Source organism: Plectrocnemia conspersa, unplaced genomic scaffold (assembly GCF_051122295.1).
Source record: "Plectrocnemia conspersa isolate PC_06_02 unplaced genomic scaffold, ASM5112229v1 ptg000002l, whole genome shotgun sequence".
Taxonomy (NCBI): domain Eukaryota; kingdom Metazoa; phylum Arthropoda; class Insecta; order Trichoptera; family Polycentropodidae; genus Plectrocnemia; species Plectrocnemia conspersa.
This window is the reverse complement of record NW_028277166.1, coordinates 23929799-23947751: the sequence shown is the minus strand read 5'-3', so window position 1 is coordinate 23947751 and position 17953 is coordinate 23929799. Positions and strand designations below refer to the sequence as shown.

The window sequence follows — 17953 nt, the reverse complement described above, 5'->3', positions numbered from 1 at the left end:
TAATTTTTTTAAACGAATTCAGCAACCAGTAACGTTTGGTAATGTTATTAATAATTGGTCAGGAAATAATTATGAATTTTTAGTGACTTTAAAACAATATATAAAGATCTGATAAATGAGAACCTTTGACTACGGTGTTAAAATAAATTTATGAAATATTATAATATCAATAAAATATCATTATTTATTTAGTCATTAGAAAGAATAATTTCTTATCATTTTCTGCATATTTTGAACCGTTTCTCTAATATTATATAAATTAAAATAAAAGTAATAAGAACATTAAATTTACATATGTCACAATAAATAAGTATTCATTTATATAGTAAAAACTTAAGTTTAGAAAGCTAAACGAATACAAACATATTTAAATATAAACTGTGATTATTTTCCGCCTGTTTGAGATGCACATAGAGTTTTTTAGAAGTGAGTGAAATCTAGAATAAAACTCGGATGAAAGTTGTAAATTAATCACAATTAAAACATAGCAGAATGTGCAATTGTCATATAAATATTAATATTATAATAAAATATACATAAGTAATTAAATATTTATTCTATCTATAATTACGAAAACGTTAGTACATTAGAAAACTCTCAATTAGCGATTAATAATTTTTCTCACGTATTTTTTTTTCACATGATCAAAGTGTTAAGTTTCAAGCTAGCTGTTAGTGTTGTCATTGGTTGTATGACATAGCAAATCAAGGCTTAAAGAAAAGATGAGCTCATGATTATTTTTTTACGGGGATACTGCGCCGTCCGTTCATTATAGCGGTCAACAATATAACGAATGACATTGCCTCCGTAAATAATATAATGCACATCGAACACGATAAATAAATTTACATCTGTATATACGTATGTACATTGACATAGACACGATACTAAAATAAAATATTGAGGTAGATATTAAAAGTCCATAATTTAGTATTATAATACGTTAGAGTAAAGGTTAACAATTGCCTTGGGTTGATTATGAGCGATTGTGCAATAGTAAATGACATAGATAAATATCTTAGGTGTGCATTAAAAAAATATTTGAATAGACACTCGTATATTATGTGTATTAACTTTCGAATGATATTAAAATTCTACAGAAAGAACAGGGATATTTTTTGTAGATTGTATTATAAATGAAAGAAGTTCACTGATGTCACTCAGTTATTTTGTTATTATGCGTGTCGTTAATGAACCCTATTGTTGTGAAGGTTTTAAGGAGGTTCTTTGATAACACTCGGCGACTTAACTTAACTTTCAAGGAGGATTTAAGTTATTTTAATTTCCCCATATGAAATCCAGACTTCAAAGTTTTTGATAAACTTATTGACAAGACATAACATAATTGTTATATGTACGAATCAGCTGCGTCTCGGGTGAAGATCGATATTATCAGTGTCATGACGGACCACATTGTACAGAATGCTATATGATAATGCTCTCCAAAACAAATGAGATACACTTTGTTAATTTATTAGAAATGTGAAAAAATCAAGAGGGCGTTATTACTATGAGCGAGTGACATTCGCTTAAGCATATGACAATTGTTTGGTACGTTTTACAGATTTTTAATGAATTTTAGGTTAGGTTTAGAATATCATATTATTTTTAATTTAAACATATTAGCTGTCACTATGTATGCTATTTTAAATACACTCCTAATCGCTTGAAAACCTTTAAAATATATAGAACTAACAAGTAAAGTACATGTTAATTGAATTTTTTGGGGAAAATATTGTAGCGCAGTATTCAAATGGAGGCGCTATAGTAGTGTTGGTTATGTGGGGTTTTTAACCACCTGTACAATTTGTTATAATTTATAGCTTATTCTAACGACCATTTCTAACAAAAGAAAACAAGTCAGTATTTTCACAATAATAGAAAAATATCTTGTGACCAAACAACTGTGTTATTAATTATAAATATTTCAAGGACACATTAATAGCACATCCGTCCCAAAACGTTAATCCGCTTGTTAAGCCTAATTAATCGCTCATAAGTATCGCTGAAAAACTACTCTTTCTTCGGAAAGGATGCACCATAAATAATACATTCTACACAGCGTTGTTATTTTAGCCTTGATTAACAAACGCCGGAGCGGCCATTTGAACCATTTCTCGTAAACAAGTTTTAGGGGTGTGTTTAAGAAGTGATGCAAATGAACCGCAAACACCCTAATCTACGATTCGCCAGAATTGTGTCGAACCAGCATTATAAAAGATGTGACTCTTAGTCACAAAAAGAAGACGCCATGAAAGAACCGGAGACTGCATCGATACGAGATACATCAGCGAACCGCGCAAAAAGAATTACAAATGTAATATTTACAATTAATAAATTAATAATCATGAAAAAATAAGTTTACGATTTAAATATTTTTTTTTAATTTTTACATATGCCTAAATAATATTGTTTTGCCATATTATTTTATATAATACATATATAATAATATCACAATAAATTAATTAGGCAAAAAGGCATATTATTATCTAATTATTCTTAAATATTTGTTAAAATCTTATTTATAATCAGAAGAGAAAGCAATTACGCAGTCCAGGTTTTCTCAGTGCACGCTATTTGAACACCTTGCAAAATACTGATAAAATTATATTATTTTTTATGTTAGTAGCGCTTTGTAGTGATGAAGCTACGGAACACAATTGAACCATTATTGAAAAACTTTATTATGTATATTTATTTTATAGAAAAATATATAAATAATAGACGCAAAAACGCAGTTTATATGCATTGTATGACCGTTAGCTATACAATCAGGATGGTTATATTTGGTCAATCAAAACGCGATTTGTCCAGAGCTTTTATCACCATTTCATATATTATACAATAAAATGTTTGTCACTAGCTCAACATATTTATTGAGAGTATATAATTTATTTCTCGATTAAAAATATTGCGCGTTAACTTTATTCGTGAAATATTAGATAATACAGCAAAACATACTAATTCGCACAAGATAAAAATTAGTTTTATATATTTTTCATTTTTTTTGCGAGAATCGATTAAGATTATTTTTATTTAATATTATACTAAACTAGTTACACAAAGTGGCCGCTAGAGCGACAATGTCAATAATTTTGAAGTTTAATTGTCGCTTGAACGGTATACTGTTTTACCGACTCACTTTTGGCACCTATTTAAATTTAACAATAAAATTATCCCGATTAATGTGTTATTACGCATTAATAAATATTTACGAGCAAGCATTATATTTATTAACAAATGCGAGTAATAACGTTAATATAAATAATAAATTCAAATAAGCCTAATGAATATGAATGTTAAAACAATTTAACTATTAAGCGGCTACTGACAAGCATGCGCATGCGCGTGTCGTCACGCACTCGTGTCAAAATTGAGCAATTAGCTGTCAAAAGTGACGTGCGACCTTTTCGTAGCTAAAACGACTATTACATTTATCTACTAAACAATATTGAACATATTGAGATAGGCGTTTGTAAATTAGTACATACTTATAGATATATTATAATCTATTTCCAACGTATAATAATATTTAACGTGAAATATATAATCCTCAAATGCGTTGTTTTAGTTTTGCGAATAATATCGTTTTTGATCTTTTAAAATATTACAAAATATTAAATTTTTTTAAGTTGCATATTTATAAAAAATAATTATAGCTAATGACAAATTAATATGCAAAACATAATACACCAAAGATCCAAAAATATGATTGACTTTAAAGTTTCTAGTATGTAGTAGTATTAAGCGTATTATATATATTATATATTAAGCTCTTAGAATTAATTTGCCTTTTTAGATAAGAGTTTGATATCCCACTATACTCGAACATATCTCGTTAATTATATATTTTTAAAAACAACACAAAAACATTGTAAAGCATATTTTTTTATCAATAGGCGGAAAAATCTTAATCCTAAAACGGTGTCGTTCATCTGTTTGCTTTTTACAAACTAATTCAAGGTAAATTTTGATGAATGCATTTTAAGTTGATTTCTCAAGAAATATATTAGCAAGATTTTTTAAGAAATATTTACCTATTGCAAAGGGATTCATTAAGCGACTAATTAAAATAAAAAAATTAAATGCATTATCATTTTCCTAAAAATAGATTTTCGTTAGTCAGCTTGATCCACCATATTGTTTCAAAATTGTTGTTATTAAAAAAATTTAAAAAATATTCGAGAATTTTTTTTATTAAAAAACTACAGTATAACTAAAAACAGATTTTTATAAATTTATGTATTTTCAATACTATTTTTTTAAAGTTGTGATCAGAATTAGTATTATTAGGATTAAGAGAGAATGTTTATGTATATATGTAAATACGATTTGCTATAATCACTGTAATTGCATCTGTCATGATTTATTGACACCAATTACATGGCTTCAAGTGTATAATATGATAAGAACGTATCAAGTGCATTTTTTGCGCAACACGAAAGCAAAAAACTACGCGACAACTGGTGATCAATCAACATGCCGATGATCGATGGTGGTTACACACATTTTTCAATATTGGCAGCACAATGGAATAAATTATTGCGCTTCTTGGGTTTTCATATTGACCTTAAAGTGTTTTTAAAAGCAAACACACGCCCACATATGAATATAATACAATGACGGAGATGAGTGAGGTAATGGTACACGGATTGCATAATTGTCATAAGGTGGAAGAAGACGAGCTTGACCTTCCAATCGTGACGCTGGTTGGTCCACCGGTTCTTCTTGATTATGACGAATTGCATCGAAACAATTTTCCGGTTTGGTAGGTTGTAGGCAATGGGAATTGTCGAGCTGTATGTTCAGACAACATACCAACATAACAAGAAAACGAATATAGATATTTTTGACACTGTCTATTTAGACATTAGAAGTAATAGAATGCTATAAAAATAGAAAATGCTTAGAAAAATATTGTTTCGCCCTATTTATTCCAGATATTCTAAACGCCTTTTTTAGCTTTTTTGTGATCTTAAAAGCTTTCAGGCGAATTATATAAAAATGAAAATATGGTAGATATTATATGCTACACCCAAATATTGATTAGTTGCAATTTTACGCTTCATCCATTTTCATTATCCGATAACGAATGTAAAGGTCGGTCAGAAGTAAACATTTAACCTTTATAGCGCTAGATACTAAATTGCCTAATAATCTATTCATCGATAAACACATCTATACTTTTTAATATGAAAAAAATCGCACGAGTCACATTCCGGCAGTTTCTTATCTCCATAACACGCTTGAAGCGACTGGTTTCATTATAATAATAAATAGCTCAGGATTTAATACATATTCATGCCTTTAATAAATAAATATGCTGTGTTTAACTAATGATATTTCACACTTATAGTGAAATTAAACGTGTGTATATGTATGTGTGTTTGAATGCTCATGAAGAAAATTGCACTACCATATAATGAGTGCGCAGGAAATGAATCCATAATAATTTTGCGCTTGGCAAATATTTATGGCATCATTATGCGCCATGTACGTGTTTTGAGTATCAAAAATTCAGTTTGTGTTGTTTTGAACGTTTCGTGTAAACAAATCTGTATTTTTTTAGGTATATGTAAGCATATCTATTTCATATTACCATACTGTTTAATTGTATAAAACACAACAATATTATTTTCACGCGCCATAATTGGTTGATTCACAACAGGTCTTGAGATAATTGAACCAATTAGTATTTATATATAAGCAAAATATTGTTAAGGCAATGCTGTCTTAAATGAGTAAGTTGGATATAATAATAAGGAATTGAGGGTAGCCCGAAGGTAAACTCACCAGCAGAATCTATTATTATGCTGATGTGCACGTCTCTTAATATAACTAGAACGTTTTGTGAAGATGCATTATGCATTAAGAATATGAGTTACAAACGAGACTTATATTCATAAAAAATATAGCATATAAAGTGCCCTTTTAGTACTTTTAAGAGGGAAATTACCCCTTTGTAAAACTTTTAATAATAGTTACGTTAAAGATCGTAGAATTTACCTCAAAAAATACTTATGATAAATAAAATATGACTAATGAGAAACTTACAGGAAAATTCTAAAATTAAGAGACCTCGTTAGTAAAAAAACTTTTTTCTTATGGATCATTTTCTTCTTCAAGTAACAATTGTGAATACTATTTTTAAAATGTTAATGTATGTAAATGGAAAGGTTAAATATATGATACTGAAAAAGGCATGTGACTTGATCCTTTCTCTATGAATCCTAAAGAGACATTATTTATAATAGCTTTAAGAAGAAAACGACATTTTACTATCTTTAGACGGAGTTTCTCACTCGCTATTAACTTTAATATAATGCAAAATAATCGATAGCAGTGTTCCATGTCTTAAATAATGGACTGACAGCAGTAAGACGGCATCATCAGTCACTTCTACCAGCAGAACCCCTGTGACATGGCGTTATAATTATAATAATTATATTTATAAATTTATTGTTAACATTTTAAAACTTCCAAGCGTAAAAAAACTGGCAATTTTACGGATGGATTGCGTTGAAAATGAAAACTCACCAGACGACAACATATGGTGTTGGGTTGTGTAATACACGAAAGGATTCCGTTACGGTCCTCGATTACTTGTCTAATTGGAACAGTATTACAACACCTGTTCCAGTTGATACTATACGTAGCGTCTCCTATGAAGATTGATGATGAGCACTGCTCAAATAATAGAGTATTTTTTTTATTATGGTTCACTTTCGCGTGGAGAAGAGTTGAAGAGGATTGCATAAACGAGATTTTATGCCAAAAAGTTGTTTTAAAGATCATGAGTGTTCCATTGTACCATTTGCATATGGTACAAGGCGAATCAGGTAAATTTTGTGTCACGATCTATTTGACAGTGAACTTTTTGCGAAATTAAGAGTGATTATTCAAATAAAGTTTGAAGTCCTACTTTATAACAGCTAAAGTTGTGGAAAGAACAAATAAGCAAAAGAGAAAATAACGAAGCATTTGAATGATATACTTTGAAGGTTATTAAGAAGATAAAATATCGTGTGAAGTTAAATAATCCGATAATTGACGACTTTAGTTGATTTTTAAGTGCTTGATAAGTGACAATGAGATTAAAAAGTAAGGACGCTAATAAATTGTGGGAACTCTGGTTTTAATTGATGTTGTTTATAGATAATAAAATTTTTATGTGAAACAAGTCGACGATTTTCATTGTTAGTTTGTAGAAAATAAACGTGGCGGCTATATACTAGTAAATATATTTATTATTTACAGCTTAACACAACGATAAAATAAAAATAAATTTAATTTGTACAATGGTTTACACTGAAACGTTCTGTATTAAATATTGAAGATGCATGTGAAATTAGTATGCAATGCATGAGCGTGTTACAAAGCAAAAAAAACATATAGAGTTGATTTTATTGAAAATGCTTAATTACATTAACATTTCTACGGGAACTAAACTAGTTATTTTCTTAATTATTTCATAATAAGAAACATTTAATCATACTAGGTTTACGTATTACCGATTTATATTCTAATATGCTTAGTACCAATCAGGCCTACTAAGAGAGGGGGAGGAAGAGGGGATCATTCTCCTTGAGGGGTCAAACTCTGAAAAAAATCATGGCAAGAATATATTTATAAAAAAATAAAAATCGTCGGCAAATAAGAAATTTGAACTAAACTACAATTATTTGAGATGTATTATACCTATATACTTGTATTTCATGTATAGGTTCCTTTATCCTTTTTTATACATATTATACAATAAATAAAAGGAGCGGAACATTGCCTTCAAAAGCACCCACTTTCTAGGTAGTACTTTCACAATAAACATTATTATTCAAAGGAACAATTATAGTTTTTTGACGCGGCTTGTGTTAAAATTTGTTACTTTATTGCTTTTTGAACATTAAAAAAATATTAAACATAAGAGATAATATTCAACGATTGTAAATTAGTAACAATAAATTTAGGTATTCGATCTGAATTTTCAGATCGAATTATGCGTGAGAATCTCGGGTTCACGCTTGATTTAGCAGGTGCGCGCGTAATTAAAGGGTCGATTTGATATGGGAGAATGTTTTCTCCGCTCGTTTAAAAATAATTGCGTCCTCACGGTTATAAATATAATTAAAGAATAATCATAAAAATTTCATCATCTCTTTCGTAAACGTGAAAAAAGATCAATAATATAACGTATAGATCCAAGTCAGTGTTGTTGAGCAATGATGATCTAAAATTAAACATATATATTTTTTGCGAATGAAGAGCCACTTGTGTGTATTTTAAAAAGTGATTTAATAACGGTAAGCATAAGAGGTGATCAGCAAAATAAATAATATAGAAAGTACTATTTTTTTATACATAAATCCATTAGGAAATGTTTTGATTTATTAAAATCAATAGTAGTTGAGATCTACGTATTAAAAAATATTTATATGTCTGATTTTGATTCTAGATGTTGCATACATTCATACTAATAGGAACTACATTAAAAATATGTATCTAAGGCATACGATGTTTCGCATAACATATTTGGCATAACGTAACGTTTCGTTACAGTTTCCAAAAATTTAACAGCGACAACAATTTATTAGGCAATAGTCAGAAAGCGTGCTTTGTAACTGCAATTACAAGTGGATGTTACAATTATTTGGGGACATAGTTTGAGCATCTATGGTCAACATTTGTACTCAACAGGCAGCAGATCTGCAATGCGAAATTACCGGTTATGCAAATCGATATTTTTTTCTCTCCATTTTTTCTTCAACATTTATAATACACATATGGAGAAAGCAGCGACGCCTAAAGAGAAATAGCCATAATATTTTTTGATGTAACATCCGATGTCATAATAATATTTGCATGAAAAAAATAATTAGCATACTAAGCTACTTTTTGTTATTGTATAATAGATTTGCCCTAAAAATTAAGGAAATCGTTAAAAAAACTAGTTAATTTAATCAATAAAATGTATGTTTATATATAATCTGTATTTCCGCAATCATTTCAAGACGGATTTTCTTATTTTTACATTGACTTCTATATCATAAGGTGTATAGCTACTGTTAATTGCCATACGACACCGGGATTTTCATTAATAAAATAAATATTGCGCCATAGATTCGCATGTATGCAGGCTTGCCGAGAGGGGCGGGGAGAAGAAAGTAGCAAAGAAATATCAAAAAATCAACAACAGCAACATTTAATGTTTTAATTTGACAACTGGATTTAATACAGCAAAATAAATAAATAATACATTCAGTTTCATGTGGTTATTCCTAAAATAAAAATCTAGAAAAAATAGTCTCGAATCAATCCAGAAAATATTTTTTTAAATATAGCATTTCAGTAAAATCACATCGGAATACATTTTCACCAGTAGATATATATTTTTACCAGTGAAAATATAAATTATCTAGCAGGTGATAGTAATATTATATGATTTTAACTTTTCTATATGTATTAATATATACATATATTTACATTTTTATCATTATTTATTTACATCCGATGTATAAATGTTACAGTGAATGTGTATTTTTTAGTATCGTTATATTTTCACTAGTAAAGTCCAAATACATTTTCACCAGTGGATATATATTTCTACTAGCGAAAATATAATTTAACTAATATGCTGCTCTAAAATGTGAACTGATTGGATGCAAATTCAGTTGATGACTGTTAAGGTTGTCTTAATTTCAATATGTTTTAACGAATATTAATCATTTTTAGTTGCTCACACAGCTAGCATATTAAACTATTAAAATAATCGATTTAATCAACCGTGCGCACGTCTAAATTTTTGACATTTTTTAAGATAAAGCGCGAAACTGGTTCACGGTCGCTTTGTACTCAATGTCAGTGTTGCCAGTAGTGATTAGAATACAAATGAGAAACTTCCCCTCTTTAAAAACATATTTTCGTACTTGAAATGAACATTTACTGAAAAATAAAAAGGTTATCATAATGCGTTTCTGCGAATTGTTTTTAAGCAACTATCCATTTTCTTTAAATTATATTTTTTGATGAGCAAATACTATTACGGTCAAAGTCCAATAGACAATATATTATGAAACGAATTATCATTGACACATAATCCCGTCGCAATCTGCGGTAATTTAAAACCTAACAGAGATTACTGAGACAATGACAGATTTTATCTCGCATACATAAATATTATAAATGCAAATAGTTTAATATTCATTAGGTTTAAAGTCGTGTGTTATTATAATATAAAGATGACTAATATAAAGATAAAAATTAGATTATATAGCTAATTTTTTAATGTCAGCATTAGCAATTTATATTTACAGTATATTTAAATATTTGATTAAAAATATATGTAAGAAATAGCAGTGTCTAACGTAGATATTTTAATATATACATATAAAAAGTAAATAAAGTGGGCAAAATAAATAATTATCTATGCTAGAACATATTTTTTAAAATGCTAATCGTTCAAGGTTTTTTATAAATATTTTTGGACATGTTTTAATTTGTGATTTCAATACTATTGACTTTGAATAGAAGAAACGCTATGTTTGTACAGCTGTGGATTTCAAAACATACTATTATTGTTTCGCAAGATTAAAATTGTGTTCTATTGTTATGTAAAAGTGTGATGTATTAAAAAACAAAATTATCTAGATTAGACATTAATGTCTATTTGAGGGACAGAAAAATTACATATAATTTGTTTCCGAAGAAAATTATTAACTCTCTCAGTATATACATACATATGTTACAGCAAATGTGTATTTTTTAATTAAGTAATATTTTCACTAGTTGAAAAACTGTTTTAGTGAAATCATATTCTAATACATTTACACCGGTGGATATACATACTATATTTCTACATAGCAAAAATATAACTCGTTAAAACTCAATTTGACAGTTGCGAAACGTTTATTTGCTGTTCAATCCCTGAGGCAAATAATTAACTAATTGATTCGGGGTGGAATCAAACTCTTTGTTATTGTCTAAGACAGATAATATATATGTTTAGTAGATATATTTTTTTTAGTTTGTTAAGTAAGGTCTCCGATTTTAAGACATGTGCCTATGAACTGTTGGTAGATATACATATATTATTAAAAATATTTATTATTGTATTTTAAAATAAAAAAATAAAAAATAAAAAGCATAGTAAAAGAAAAACAAAAACAACAATTATATAATGATATGATATATGTATTATTTATTAACTGAATTTTATTTGATTAAAATTGCTTTAATTCAATAAAAAATAAATTTTAATGTCTTTCCAATTATTCCTAGCTAATTTAGGTAAATCATTAAAGGTTTTAAATGCAAGATATTTCAAATAATTTGTGCCACACATCACAGAAAATGTTTGAGGAATGTCTAAATCATCGACAGATCTAATTTAATAATTATATAGTTGTTTTCTGAATTTAAATTTAGTATTTATATCATTATTTTGGTTACCATTATTAGTTAATATTTTGGTAGAATTTTAGTTTTCATATATATGTTTTTCGTGTGAGCATCGAAAGGTAAATTTAACAAATTTTTATAGCACTATTTTGAATAACCTGAAATGATTTAAATTAAAATTTACTTGTAAATCTCCAAACGCAAAATACATATATGTTAGATGACTATGAATATGTGCATAATAAATATGTATACTACATAGTTTTATATGAAAATATATTTTGAAATCTGTATAAAAAATTTAATTATATAATCAACATTGTTATAAAAAATATTTTTTTATCTAAAAGTATACCTAAGTATTTTATATTATCACTTTTTGTAATTAGATAGTTATTTACAGTGATTGTGAAAAACTGGATATTTTGTATTGGATTTGTTACTAAATTCGTATTGTAAATGTGACAAAAAAAATATGTTTTTTTAAAAAAATCATTTATTCTATTGACTAGAATTGATTCACATTTTTTTTAATAAACTGATAAAACAGATATAGGGCGATAATCGCTATTGAGCCTCTTATCATCTGCTTTGAATAGAGGAGTTATTTTACAAAGTTAAAATTAAATGTATGTTTAAAATTCGTATTTTTTCTATATTCTCAACGCATTATTACTACCACGTAAATTGTTCGATTCAAGGGCAACTTAAAATATAACTGAAAACGTTTAAAAGCTCCCTAAGTCTTCATAATAACTTAGGAAGCACTAAAGTGTGAAATTGAAGTCTTAAGTTTTAACAATAATAATAATATGCAGGGGCTCATGATCTTTAGCACATTATTGTATTATATTGATAAGCATACATTTTTACTGTTTATAGTATTACTTAAGCTTATCATTTCCTTTTCATTTGAAAGCCAAGACAGTGATTACTTAATATTTTCATAAAATTTGTAGCGATTTTCCTGAAACATTTCGTTGTAATTAAATTGTGCCAAAGAAGTTTTTTAAGGCGTTAACCTAGCGGTATGACGCTGAAATTTCCTTTTCGGCGTTAATAATTTTTTCAAATGGGATTTTTTGGGGAAAGCACATTTTAAATAACAAAGAAATGCGTTCTTTGAAGATAACTAGCCGTTTTGCAGCAACACATAAAAAGACAGCAAAAAATGTTACGCCGAGTTAGCGAAACTATCATTGGTTTTACACAATGCATTTGCAGCACTAGTATTATAATATAATAGCGGGATTCCCCTGCCACTCAAATCACACATAATTGAGAATCATTTGTCTCCTTTCTTTTTTTTTGACAATATATAAGCCAGAACGATGTTATATGAAAAACGCTTCGCACTCACTATTTAACTTATAGCTTCACATCCGACTTAGGAATATTAGAGATATGAACGACACAATTCAAAACTAGAGAGTCCGTAGAAAAGCAGCTTTTCTACTTCGGTCTAGTAGTGAATCTGTATATTCGTATAAGTAAATTTAATAATAAAATTTCTCCATAAGGTATTACTGTGTAACGTGGTCATTTTGAATAATTAATTTAATTTAAAAATATTGCGCCATCAATTCGCATGTATGAAGTAATACAGGTATGATTCTAACTAAATTTGATCATAAGCGTCTTTGTTGCTTTTTTATGATTTAATAGTACAGTATTGTGTCAGTGTTTAAGTCAGTGACAAATTTATTTGTATTTGTAAATAGTGCTAAAATCAGCATAAAAGCAAGTAATGTTTAATATTACATATAATTTTTAATACCTTGGTATAAAAATAATAAATTCTGTAAGTTTTGTAAAATTCCTATTAAATTTTAGTCACTTTACCATAAACTAATAAAATTCCTAAAACCAGCATATCGTGAAGCGAAGGTTAACACCATAAAAATATTATTTTATGTTCATAATATATGGCATGTGTTATTAATATATTTTACATAATTTTGGATTTGATTTCAAGCACTTCAAATGCGCAAAACTATAAACTTATATTCTTTATAACATTTAAAAAAATAATTTATATTTTAGCATTTAAACATATTCAATAAGTTAAATAAGAACACGTGGTTTTGTCGCATGGCAACACTTTCAAAGTTTGACGTTCGCGTACGTTACTTTTTGTGCTATATTTGAAATTCATCAGAAAAATAAATATGAATGAAAGCTTTTACTACTGAATGATATGATAATAAAAACATATACTCACTAGCATCGTCGTTCGGATAGTGCACGTGCATCTTGTGACCGCCATTCTTGTCCGAGGTTCCGTTTAGTTTGATCATGTTGCAAACATAACCCTAAAACTTTCACGGTTCAACGCACACACATAACCATTTTGTCACTATTTTTTATTATTCAAAAAGACGATCCGATGACACGCGCGGGCCGAGCGGGCACCGGGCGAAGACTGGCCACACTGAAATAATAAAAAATTCAACATCAACATCGAACGACGCATCGGCGAGAAGTGAAGGTGAAACTATTTCATCTGCATTCATTATACAACAACAAACGGTAGAAATGAACGATGGAAAGTGAAGTGTACGATCGGTAGAAGGGATCTATGGTCAATATAGTAACTGTCCGAGAAAGGTCAACGCACCGGTGATCGTTTTTTTATTATTTAAAATATACATTTAAATTAATTTTGGGTTGTTGCAATTGGGCGAGTGTCATGAACATACATATATGGGTAATATTAAAATGTGTAATGATTATTTTTACGGCTTTGTGTGCTGTGCTGGTATATTTTTACTGTTTGTATGAATATAAATTATTTTTGAAGATACCAAATGAATATAAATAAAATTAATTCAAAATAATTTTAAGTAAAACCAGTTTAAGTATAAATATATATCCAATTGTTTTTAATGCTTTTATTCAATATTTATTTTGTGCCATTCAAATAACCTTTTGTTGATTTGTATGTTTTTTAAAATCGTATTCAACTATTGTGAGTCGTTTTGATATTTGTATAAAATAATAATTTGCGCTAAATACAAATTTTCATGAATTTATTATTTATATGAAAATAAAAATCAACGAAAATTATGCTTAATGCATAGTGGAGTTTGTTATCTATTTGCAGAACTAATACTTTTTTTTTATTGTAAGTCTTACGTTACAATATGACAGGTGATAGTCAAATGCGTTTCAACGGAGTAAACACAATCAACAATTAGTAAGTAAGTAATGGGACACCAGACTGAAATTAAAGTAACATATATTTTATTAATTATAAACTATAATTTCAGATTAAAATGAAGATATTTCATCATGCAAAAACTTCGATATCGATTTTATTTTAATTAATAACAACGAGTTAAGAAACATATAGAAAAATTTAATTTGTGATGATCGATCAAAATTATAATTATATAATATTCACTAATTCTGAACTCCCAGATATATATACAGTTCATATGGGATTTTCACCCAAGTCGTTCAGGTAATATTCACATTCATAACCGCTTAGTCTTTTATAGATAGTTTAGAAATTATTACAAATTAAAATTCAAATAATTTCATTACATTTAATTAGATGTTATTAAAACGCTTTTCAATGTTAATGGTTTTATTATTATAATCAAAAAAACAATGAATAATAAAACATCTTATTTTATCAAATTACTTTCTGATTTTTCTGCTCTTAAAACACTGTATCTCTTTTTATTGTTTTGAAAAAAAATAGTAAAAAATCAACAAATAATTGCACTTATTTGTAGTGTTTCACCATTTCTCGTGAAATTTAAAAACTGTATATACATAATATTTAATCTATATGTATGTTTATATAAACACAACAATTTGGGTCAATATTTGTGTACGTAAATCTATTCTTGTTACTATTAAAATATAAACGAACGCAAAAAATGATTAACCTTTATTAAATATTGTATATAAATACATACGAGTAGGGATTCCAATCCCGGGATCCCGAATCGACGGATGAGACGATTTTCAATACCCGATGAGTCCCGGGATTATAAAACATAATCCCGAATTTTTCGGATTGGTTGATTTATCAAGCACAATCGAATTATTATTGACAACATCGTTATATTTCGTGTACTAACTTGCGCGAGTTGCACGTGTCATCTGTGAATCTTTGAGGCTGTGAGTCTGAACGTGCTTTTTCAGCAGAAGGCTGCTTAGGAACCAAAATCAGATCAAGGCTAAATGATAAAACACTTGATGCTTTGATGTTACTTCGTGAGTTTTATTCAAAATAATGTTTTCAATTAATTGTGTCTATGAATGTACATAGTATGTACATACATTGTCAAAAGTTCATTTTTTTCTTCTCAAATAAATATATAAGACCTTCCTTTTTTTATTTTTATTATATTATTTTCTATTTTAAGTCCAAGACTAAAATTATACGTACTTTATACATTGTACGTTATAAAAAACAGATGTAAAAATATATTGTATTATTCATTATAAATTATTTTTATCGATAAAATAACATGAAAATTATCCCGGGACTGGTCCCGGGATCCCGGGATTGACTAATTGCAATACCGAAATCCCGGGATCAAAATTTTGGCCCGGGATTGGAATCCCTACATACGAGTATATACTTATATTGTTAATTATCTAAATTATTAATTTTCATATATCTGGCTAAAATATTTGATGTATATTTAATTAATGATTATATTCTGTTACATAATATTTAGCAAAAAAATTACATCTAATCGTATTGAATATACCTCTTTTTGCATATACATACATACCTACCTACTTTTCCGTTTTGATCCACGAAATTCACAGCATTATTCAGATATTTGCGTTAACACAGTCAGTTCGAGAGCTATCCATTGCATTATCATTTATAATTACAAAAACTGGCAAGTGTTTATGTCTCTACTATTAGCTCTAAAGCAAACGATACGGATATAAGTTCGATATACTTATCATTACGGCAATTTATAGAAAAAAATTGATTTTAAAAATCGAAAAATTTAGACCTAATAGTAGGGGCATAAACCCAAACTAATTTTTTAACCAAATTTTTTCTAAATTATTAAAAATGATGAAATAGATAGCTTTCAAACTGAATGTGTTAACGCAAATAGAGTATATTTTCATTTAGCAGCAAAACAATTCTTTCCGAAGACTTCATTGATCCTTGTATTCTTCATTTTTATTAAAGTTGAAACGAAATGTTAGCTAATTGTTATTTCTAGTCTAGACTACCTGCTTTGAATGAAGCTGTGAATTTTGTGGATCAAAACGGAAAAGTAGGTCGGTATGATTATAAAAGAGGACCAATGAAAATTTGTTATTTGAAAAGGACAGGACCAAAAAACAGGTCAAAACATCACATGTTTTCATAACTGAAACAGTTGTAAGCAATTTAGAAATATTTTTATAAATTTAATTTTTAAAAATATGAGAATTTTCAAAAAAAATCGATATGTGAAAAATCATAATTTTGCATTTTTCTCAAGAAATTTTTGAGGAGAAAAATAAATAAATTGATTATCTATGTGCTTAGTCACTATCTGTGATATGTGAGCCTCAAAATTTGAATCAGTGCTGTAAATGTTAAAGTACAACCGAAATACTTTTGCTAAAATTAATTTATCATTACTGCTTTTTTCGTGTAGAAATAATTTTTTTATATACATTTACTAGTTAATTATTGGATTAATTGTTAAATGCATATTTTTTAATACAACAGTAAATACAAAATAATTGTAATATTTTGTATATTTTTATGTATATCTTAAGTAGATATACTAACGAATAAGTTTAGATTACTTTATTCAATCACGATGAAAAGTTTTTGGCAAAGAAATATTATGATGCTAAACAAATAATTCCAACGACCTTTGAAAATTTTATTTTATGTTATCTATAGCATTATTTCATTAACAGACGATTTCGTGAGTTAATCAGATAAAATGTTGTTAAAAGCAACATCAGCAACTGTCGTAACTTTCCAAACCCCAAAACGTTAACCGAGCAGAACAAGGGTGAGTAAACTCTTTAATTATGCCTAATAGGGGAACTTTTGAAGGTAGGTACAAATTCTATATTTTTGTAGTGAAAAGTTCAATAATCGAATCTACGATTGCAAAAGTTGAACGCACGAATTCATAGCCTATTACGCAACTATTAGCAAATTTTCGGCAAGCAAAACAAAGCGAGATCTCATCAAAAAGTCTGAAAAGCAATCAAAAGTACTGCCCTCAGTTGCACAATAATTACGAAGTCGACCTTCGCCGGTGCCAGGGTCAGCCAAGGATACCTGATACCGAAAATATCAACGTAACAAATTAATGGGTGTAAGACACGCGAATGATCAGATGTGCGATACCGGCGAAGAGGCGTTGATAATTCATCAGGAGTTGGAGCCATGCCAGCGAATCAATCAGGATCTGTGGGAGGGTATGGAATTGAATATGATTGGATATCATCACATTGCATCATAAATAATTGTGTTGTTGTGTTTTCCTTTTTCATCTATGATCAAGGTGAAAATGAAGCAGATGATGAAGTGTTGTTTAAACCAACTTTAATCTTATCTTATCCAAGT

General features: G+C 28.2%; 1 protein-coding gene across 1 annotated transcript in view; it reads right to left on the bottom strand.

The window, feature by feature from the left end:
• LOC148238107 (echinoderm microtubule-associated protein-like 1) overlaps positions 1-17953 on the bottom strand; it is a 74873-nt gene that overhangs the window by 30218 nt on the left and 26702 nt on the right. Inside the window, exon 2 of the mRNA XM_088205798.1 lies at positions 13613-13822. Within this exon, the coding sequence (XP_088061924.1) occupies positions 13613-13688 (76 nt within the window). The 5' untranslated portion in view covers positions 13689-13822. The remainder of the gene's footprint in view (positions 1-13612; positions 13823-17953) is intronic.